At 40.9% G+C, this 9,271-nt stretch overlaps 1 protein-coding gene across 1 annotated transcript; it reads right to left on the reverse strand.

Annotated features, from left to right (window-relative positions):
• Positions 1 to 3,599: 3,599 nt before the first annotated feature.
• Positions 3,600 to 9,049, reverse strand: SEC11C (SEC11 homolog C, signal peptidase complex subunit). Its single transcript, XM_032206402.1, has 6 exons — positions 8,962 to 9,049; positions 8,663 to 8,772; positions 7,275 to 7,424; positions 5,405 to 5,524; positions 4,111 to 4,168; positions 3,600 to 3,704 (listed from the first exon to the last, which is right to left on the reverse strand). The coding sequence occupies exons 1-6, from the start codon at positions 9,001 to 9,003 to the stop codon at positions 3,651 to 3,653; spliced, it is 534 nt and encodes a 177-aa protein (XP_032062293.1). The 5' UTR covers positions 9,004 to 9,049; the 3' UTR covers positions 3,600 to 3,650.
• Positions 9,050 to 9,271: the final 222 nt, after the last annotated feature.

Genomic DNA, 9,271 nt, shown 5'->3' on the forward strand with positions numbered 1-9,271 from the left:
AATGACTTGCTAACAAGGCTTGAACTGGAGTTCTCTCTCCATTTACTCCACACACATTTTATCTCTACCAATGCAGGCTGCAGGTAAACCTGGATGATGGGGCTGGTAGAAGCTGTATGAAATACTGTGGCCAAGATATACCAGAGGTCAAATTAAACATAGCAAAACTTGTTTTTTCCTTTCTTTTTAAAACTGAAAAGTTTCAGGCTTCCAGCTTCAGAAGGCTGCTTACCAGGGTACTGTGAAGTGCTAAGGCAGCTCCATAGAAGCTGGAATGGAAATTAGGTGTGCAGCCTACCTTCTGGCTTCAGAAAACATACTTATCCACAGCTCTCGACACCTGGATTCCTGTGGAAATCAGCCTTAGGGGTGTACATCTTGCTGGCACCAAGCACTTGTGCTAGGCACCCCTGCAGCTGGACAGGGAAGGTTTCGGGGTGCCAATGCTTCTTCCCCCGGGTATGACTAAATGAGGACTAAAAGTCATTTCAGGACAGACATACAGCTGTCTGTGGATTCTTGTGCCTTCTCTCTCTTTTGCTTTTCAAGGAACTATCAGTGATGGGCCTTAAGTCAGTAAGACAAAGATGTGGAAAAGATGTGGAAAAATGTGTGATTAACAGAAAAGGCAGGAAAAAATCTGAATAATCTTTTCCGATATGTTAAGAGGTGAGTGCTGAAAGCATTTCTTTCTGAGTGACAAATCCTGTCAGCAGCATTGATGTTCAAAATAAGACAAATGTCTTAAAAAGCTAGGCTATTCACATTCTGCAGAACTGCAAAGCACTTCTCCTGTAAAAAGCATGTGCTGCATAGCTTGCATTTTTTTTCTCTGAGAAAAAGAGATGTGATTAACCAAGCTTAGTATACAACATCATTTCCTCTCCACTGAGAAAAAGACTTCACACTCTACAGTTTACAGAAGTGTAATGCTTACAGCTCAAAAGACCTAACTTAGCAAGCTATGGTCTTGGACCTGGAAGACATCCTAAACCCTTGGATAGTTTTGTTTCATGCCAGTTCACTGCCATAAACTAGAATTTCAGTGACATGCTGGGGAAATGCTAGCTGAAGAAAGAGAAAGTGGGCTGGGAATGAGAGCAAGCAAGAAGGGTTCAGGTGGTGTGCTTGGAATTTTGTGCCTTATGGCTTTAGACATGATCTATCTAATCACATTTCTTTTCTCCTATTCACCCACCCGACATGGAGGATCCTCTCTGCTCAGGCTAGCTAGCATTTTCAGGAAGCCTTAGGCTGCAGGAGTGTTGCCACTGAACAGTGCAATGCAAACCACATGCAGCAGCTACAACAGCCAATGCTCAGCAACACACAGTGGGTTATGGGCAGAGACTGGGTCAGGTGGGGCTTTCACAGCATGATCTCAGTCACGGTCTGATCAATCTCAAAGTATTCATGTTCACTTCCTGCTGCTGTTGGAGAATTCTTAATCTAAGGGTGCACATTGCTACTCAGTTTGACTTCCCAGCTCCGTAGTACGTGATACTACTTCCACTACTTCCCTGGTGTTCCTTAGAAGCCTGCTTCATTAGTTGTTTCTCAAAGCAAATACAAATGCATTCTTAGAGCAAGAGTGTATTTGTTTTTGAAGCACAGCGGTGAAAAACATGCCACAGCTGGGAAAATCTAGCAGCTCACTGTTCCCAAAAGCTAAACTTGCTCCTCCTCCTTTGCATTTATATTTCTCCTGTTTGTTTTCCAGCGGAGAGTTACTAACTTCATCCTGGGTTTGCGCGTTGCGTTGGCTCCGCTGAACACAACTGACAGGACAAGGAGGAACAGCTTTAAACTGAAAGGGGGAAGATTTAGATTAAACATTAGGAAGAAGTTCTTTACTATGTGGGCAGTGATGCACTGGCACAGGCTGCCCAGAGAAACTGGGGATGCCCCATCTCTAGCAGTGCCCAAAGCCAGGCTGGATGGGGCTGGGGGCAGCCTGGGCTGCTGGAAGGCATCCCTGCTCCTGGCAGGGGGATGGAACACGATAGGCTTCAAGGTCCTTTCCAGCCCAAACCACTTTATGATTCTATGAAGATAAAACAACCCAAATGATAAGCTTGGCCCATTATTATGGGTGTGTCCAGAATCCCACTCTCAAAGGTAGAATTGACTGCAATTGTATTGGAGTGGGAATAAATTCTGATTTCAGGAACACTGGTCCGGGGGAACAGGACTTACTACCCATACACTGCCTCCAAAAATTATTTTTTCTTAACTGGGATGGTACACTTCCAGAAAGACTGCCTTAAGAATACCTAAATTATTCTGACATGTTATTTATTATACTCAATTTTATTTCTACACAAATTGATACAAAATAAGTCATTTTTGTAATACAGTTTGTTGTGAAAACTGCTTAGACTGCTTAGTAGGACACAAAAGAAGTAATATTACTTGGAAAAATTCAGCAGTTACCTGCTTTTCAGCACTGGCAGTTACAACAGAAGGGGTGCCATTATTGTATAATGGCATATTTTTGTAGAGGTGAGGGATTACAGAAGAAACAAAACTCCATAGAAAAAAAGCATCACGCTGTTCCTTATCAAAGAAACAAAAACAAAGCAAGTAAAGAAAACAAGTTTTGCTTTGTCAATGGTACAAAATTGACATTTGAATCCAAGAAGAGAAAGACCCAGAACTTCATGTAAGATGGTTATCAGGTAAGTTTTAAAATGAAAAACAAAAACAAAAACAAATTTTACGTTCAACAGTCTTCAGGTGTCATAAGACAGGAGAGAACAATACATCCTCAAAACAGGAATTTGGGTTATGTTTTTCCCTTATTGGTAATATTTCTGAAGCACACAACTGTGCTTTTCATTTAGTAATTCATAAGTATTAATAAATCCCCACAAAGATTTTTTGTTAGCTTGGTCTTACAGCAAGGAACGTAAAGGCAGAAAGGTTAATACCTTGCATTCTAGAATCACGTAGAGTGCCTAAAAATCCAGCCATTAATCGTTTTTGTCTCTAGCCCACTGAGGACCAAGTTTCATGTTCACAAAACAAACAAACAGTAAAACCACTACATTTCCATTTCTCAATTCTTAATCACAATAAAAGCTCGTTTGTTTTGCTCCCATTCAGACCATATCTAGACAACTTTCTTTAGGCATCAGTGCGACTAACCTCCTACAACTCACCACCTGTTCCAACCCATATGCTATGTCTTTACTAGTACTAATAAAATAGTTTGCAAAATTGTGAAGAGATTGAGTTGACAAGAGATCAAAAATAATCAAGCAAAATAACTGAACACACAGGAAAGGCAAAATAGGTTCAGTTGCAGTACCACTTTAAAACAAAAGAGCCTTCATCAGACCACAGCGAGATCACTGTATTCTACAGCATGTTAAGGAGTGCCATAAGCTACTCTAGCACGACAGTCAGTGTCTCCCCTTTGCAAAAGGCTAACAAAGCAATATGTAGTTCAGATGGTAAATTTGCCTTTATATAATTAACCATCAGCCAATAGCTTTAATTGCACAGTTTATTTAGACAAGACAAAAATTTGCACAGTTTTGTAACAGTATACAGAAATTAAAACATCTGAAATATATTAGGCTTTTTCTCCTGTATATTTAACTTTGTATTTTGTTCTTGGAAAAGTGATTTTTTCCCTTTTCCTTCCTTCAGGATTCTCGTTTCAGTAGTACATAAGCTCCCATTACTGCCAGAAGAGCATACTGCAGAAGAAAAAGAATGAAGACTGATTAAAATTTCTTTTACGAGAAGCTTTGAAATCACGAATTGTTTGAAACATGCCCTCTACACCTCTAGATGAGTACAGTTACTGAGTTGTGTTCCTGTAGAATTACAGCAGTATTCTGGTGTGATCATATTCTTTATAAATAGGCATCACAACTGTGTATGCTTAACTCATTACATCCTATACATGGTTTTCAAATGATTGAAAATAGTCAGTTCTACTGGGTAACAGTCAAGCTAAATTAAGAAAGCATAAGAACACTACTTCTTTCATATTAGCTAACAACAAAAATTTATTTGCATGTATCATGATTCTTTTCATATTACCTTCATTTGCTATTTTTTAGTTTTAGATTTAAGTATTCAAAGTGTTTGTATACATACCTTAAATTTTGGATAGTCATTCATTATTATAGTTACCATACCAACATAGGGCAAAAACCTGTAATTGACAAAAAAGATGAATGTAAAATTAACCCTCAAAAATGACATGGATATGTTTCAATGTTACTCGGTTTTGAAAACTTTAGATAATGGATTTCAGAGAAAACAAAAACATTCAAACAGATAACAAAGGTTTTAAAGACAGTATGTACTTGATAATGCAAATTTGGGAGCGAGATTTCTGACTCCCTACTCCTTCCATCATGTAAATCCTTCAACTTGCTGAATATTATTCATAGCATTAAGAGTACACATGCACCCCAAAAATGGCAAGTATCACCAAAATGAGGGGTACTGGCAAAAACAAGCCTAACATCCTGCAACACATCAGAATCAGTTTTTCAGTTGTTATGAAGGTATAAAAGCCATATGATCTAAAACGGAAAGAATTTTAAGTGAATATGGAACTTAATTTAACATTTAAATTAACATAACAAGCAAATAAATATTATTCCAGAAAAGTAGTTTGTACTGTTATGCAAGTTACTATATTTATGACTGCTTATGGAACACTTATATTAGGCAAGAAAATACACAGATGTATAACCTGATACAAAAAGTCCTACTTTCTACTAGGGTTGGCCCACACTGTTAATCTTTGCCCACTGAATATGGCAGAACACGCATCAAGCTTCTTGTTGCATTAATAACATTCTCCTAGCCCAAAAAATGCTCTGCAACAGGCTCTGAGCAAAAGTGACCAAAATCACAAGTGTGCAAAACCATCATTTACACTTGTCAGTAATGCACACCTGACGTGGGAATTAAGTTTATATATCTCAACATACATACATACACACACACGTGTGCGTGTATATATATATATATATGCCTATGTATTTCTTACATAAAAATTTAGATTATTTGAGAAAAGTCTTAAGAGGTTGAATTTTTATCTCAACTGGGGAAAAGGAAACAAGCTCAAACTTTGCATAAGATTCTCATGAGATGTGGAAACATTTCCTAGTAAATTCTAACAATTGCAAGGATAGGTTGCCTAGGTTTTTTTCACTGGTGTGTTAAGTGTGCTGTTTTTCTAAAAAGAAAAAAAATATTCCCCGTCCACATTAGTGAGAAGGCTACAGAACACCACTTTGCCAGGTAAATTAGTTTTATTACCATTCTATTTATGAAATTCAATAAATACCACACTACATAGAAGAGTGGAACTGATGTTAAGTTCTTTTTTTTTTTTTCTATTTTAGTTATAGAGAACAGACTTTGCATCACTCACCCTCTTGCTCTTCCAACAACATCTTTCTTCTCTAACCAGTTCTGACCTTCTTTGTACAAGCCTCTATCATCAACTTCATTATTATCACCTTTGGTCAGAAATTTGATGTTCCCATTTTCTCTAGAAGGCAACAAGGTGATAAAGTAAATACCACTTAATTTAAAAACCACAATTGACATCTACAAAGCACAATGAAACGTACTACAAGATTAGATAACAATGTTTACTTCCAGTCCTGCCTGTCCTGCTTATTTAACAAACACCATTAAATCATTAACATTTTAGACTTTACTGACAGAGTCAACAGATTTTAACAAGAGACATTTTTCCTAGGCTGTCATCTGATGTAAGCAATTACACAATGAATATGAAAGGATGTTATGATCTGGATATTTTCTGTCCAGAACCGGCACTAAATTTACTTAACAAAATCAGGATATGCCAATCTGGAGGGAAACAAAACAAAACAAAAAATCCTCTCTATTTTCAATAGAACAGAAATTTTAAGCTAAAAATCAATCAAACAAAAAAAACTAGAAACAGTATTTTATTTATCAAAGATCTCAACAGTGCAAAAACTTAAAAGGCTTGTGCTTTTTTCTTTTTATGACAATACGTTGAGTAAGACCCCATGAAGTCATCGCACATTGCAGAATGAATTTAACTGAATTTCAACCACAAGGTTCATGAAGCATGAGGCATACCCCCAGATTTTCCTGTAGTAAAGAAAACAGTATAACAGAATGCTCCACGTACTTCTCTTTTATATTTAACTCCTAGTAATCGCATTTTCATCAAAATAAAGTCCTGTCCTCCTTTTGATGCAAGTAAATACTGAGAACCCCTTAACATAGCTGCAAATCTGCATCAAAATTAAATATTTTGTCAATACTTTGTCACTGCAATACACTTTCAAGTCACTTACTGTTTAGCTAAACAATATAGCAAGTTCCTGGCAAAACTTCATTTATCTTTGTTATTTGTTAATGGGGCAGATAAGAAATAATACACGTAACAAGCCTTGAAATAACACTGGGTGAACAAAGTTATTATGTAGGGTTTTTACTGCCATGTATGGGGAAAGCAAAGTGATGCGAACAGCTTCAGTAGGTGGCACTGCACTCTTTCCCCCACATGAACAAACATACGCAGTGCTCAGAGCCTGGCTGCTCCCCTGCAGCCAGAGCTGATGTCCTGACTTCTCCTGGCCATTAGACGGCTCATTCCTTTTGTAGGAATACAGGTATTGAACCCTTCACACAAATCGTTGCCTTTCCCTACTGTTTCAAATGGACAGAGCACCTTACATTTTGTTTTCAACATGATATAATTTAACTGCTGCTGTTAGAAAACTTGTCATGTTTTGCTCCCTTTTAAGCATTATGCACATGCAGATATGTGCAAGATTTCGGCTTAACACTCCCATTCAAACAAAAGTTAGTAGGTTTCCAGTCTTCAAAATTAGTTTTCTCAAAAAGCTGCTAATTGCCAGTAGTGATATCAACAAATAAGGAGTTTTTATGAAGACAAATTAAGTATTAAAAAAAAATAAATAATAAAAGAGGTAGTTCTTGGATGTAAGTATTTGAAAAAAAAAATGACGTGTACAGCTTGTGTTTCTGGACTCCTCTTTGGCGTAGGTTCACCTACTTTGAACCTGACCAACTTTGCTGAGGGACAGGAGCCAGAGTCTCAAGAAGCATGCCACAGAACGGGGAGCAGAAGCTGATCACATCCTAGAGACAAGCTGTATCTTAGAGCAAATCCTTGCTTGCCTTTTTCACAAAATATTAGGTAATTATAATGTAAGTGAAAATCATGGAGTAGGAAAACTATATTTAGAAACAAAGAAAATGCCAAGTTGCATTACTTTTCATGAATTTTGATTACTCTGTGAACTATTGGAATGTCTCTGCCTTCAACTTTAAAGACAACTATTTCACCGGCTCGGATTGGGTCATCATGGAAATTTGTTAAGAACAACAGGTCTCCCCTGTGAAAAGCTGGTTCCATGCTGCCACTACAAACAAAGAAAAAATGTATCAGCATTATGGCAAACAAAGGAAGAAACATGAATACAGAGAGCAGTTAATTCTTACAGATAAACTCACAATTTTAACTGAAATCTGTAGCTTCCACCATTCAGCAACACCATACAGACATTTAACACACAACTGAAACCTCATCAAGTTCCAAGCTGAGCCAGCCTATAGAAGATGTTCTTACTGCCTCAGTGAAAGAAATAAAACAAATAAGCTCTATAGAAAAGTGAACAGTATTGTAGCTATCACGAACGAACAAAATAAGCCATTCTGCTTAAGACAACCAATCCATTAGCAAAAACCCAAAAGATGTTTCAGAGCAGCACCAGAAAGACTTCTCTACATTGAGTTGAGCTAACAAGTGCAAAACTTTTAGCTGCACCAATGATTACTACTGATGACCAGAAAAGTCCATGCCTTTTCTCCAAAGCCAGACACAGTAGGTTTTGGTAACATCCTTAAAGGTAGGGCTCCAGATGCCATTACCATCTGCAGTAACAGACTTCTTCCATCAAAACGCTGTTATTTCCTGCATATGGTCCTTACTGATGCACACTCAATTTCTACAGGGCTGAATCTTCCGTTAACATATGTTTAAAGTTTGTGAGTTTGTGTATTTGGTCAGTACTCAGGGGCCTCCAGGACTGGGTCTTTACGTACCTGAAGTAAGTTAGCATTGTGATAAAAGCCATGCAGAAGTGTAATTTACTAAAAAAGCAGCTTTACTGTAATGCAATTTTAAATGCACAAATGGTAAAAAAGAAACGAACAAATAAACCTGAAAATGTTCAGTGCCTTTAGAAGGTGCAATACGCCTCCTGAATTCTTCAGACAACAGAAGCCTCACAGGATTATGTGTACTCCTGTTAAAGCCGAGCTGGGTTTTGGAATCATAACCCCTCTGTCCAAGGATTACTATGCCTAGGTAGCAATACAGACAACCAACCTTGAGTTGCTGATCTGTACGGTACGGGGACAAACCCAGGCTTTCAAAGGTTTCACTCGATTACTGCTTCCATAGACTTCACCAAATTAAATCGCAACTGCGTGCAGCTTTTGCTCAGCGCCCGGACACAGACACAGCGGGAAGCGTTTGTGGGCTCCTGCAGGGCGATGCCCGAAGCCCCACGCGTTACCAGAGGGCGCGGGACGGTGCCCGAGGGCTGTGACAAGGCTGGGCACGGCCGGCAGCGCCTCCACCTCCGCCTCCACCCACCTGAGCACCACCACAATGGGGCTCTCGCTGCCGGTGACGACGATCAGCCCCTTCCATATCATCAGGGCGGAGGACACGATCATGGCGAAGTTCAGCACCTGGTAGTAGAGCTGCGGAGACAACGGGCACGGCTTCGCGCGGCGCCCCGGGGCACGGCGCAGCCCCGGCGGGCAGCCAGGCCAACGGCCCCGGGCCGAGACCCGCCCGTCCCGTCCCGTCCCGCCCCGTCCCGCCCCGCCCCGTCCCGTCCCGTCCCGCGTCCCGCGTCCCGCCCCCCGCCGGGCCCCGCCGCCACCCGCCTGCCGCTTGTTCATGCGCCGCAGGTCCCCGAAGAGGTCCATGGCGGCCCCGCCGCCCGCCACAACCACCACCGCCGCGGCCCCAGGGCACTACCGCCTGCCCCGAGCGAGGGGCTCCCCGGGAGTTGTAGTTCTCCGCCGCCGCCCGCCCCGCTCACGCTGCGTGTGGCCGCCACCGTTTTGGACCACAACTCCCAGCATGCACCGCGGCGCGAGGCCCCCGCGGGCGAGGCCCCTCGCGTCCCGCCGCCTCAGGCGCCCGGCCGGTTTGCTGCCCGGAGGGCTCCCGGCGGCGAGCCGCGGCCCCGCG

The sequence above is a fragment of the Aythya fuligula genome, chromosome Z (genome assembly GCF_009819795.1).
Source record: "Aythya fuligula isolate bAytFul2 chromosome Z, bAytFul2.pri, whole genome shotgun sequence".
NCBI lineage: Eukaryota > Metazoa > Chordata > Aves > Anseriformes > Anatidae > Aythya > Aythya fuligula.

What these genes read in the sequence shown, in the direction of transcription:
- SEC11C (XM_032206402.1), bottom strand. Translation starts at nt 9,003, where the DNA reads ATGGACCTCTTCGGGGACCTGCGGCGCATGAACAAGCGGCAG. An exon ending in GTTGTTGGAAGAGCAAGAGG is followed by an intron (nt 4,169 to 5,404) that starts GTGAGTGATGCA and finishes TGTCAATTACAG; the next exon opens with GTTTTTGCCCTATGTTGGTA. An exon ending in ATGACTATCCAAAATTTAAG is followed by an intron (nt 3,705 to 4,110) that starts GTATGTATACAA and finishes TTTCTTCTGCAG; the next exon opens with TATGCTCTTCTGGCAGTAAT.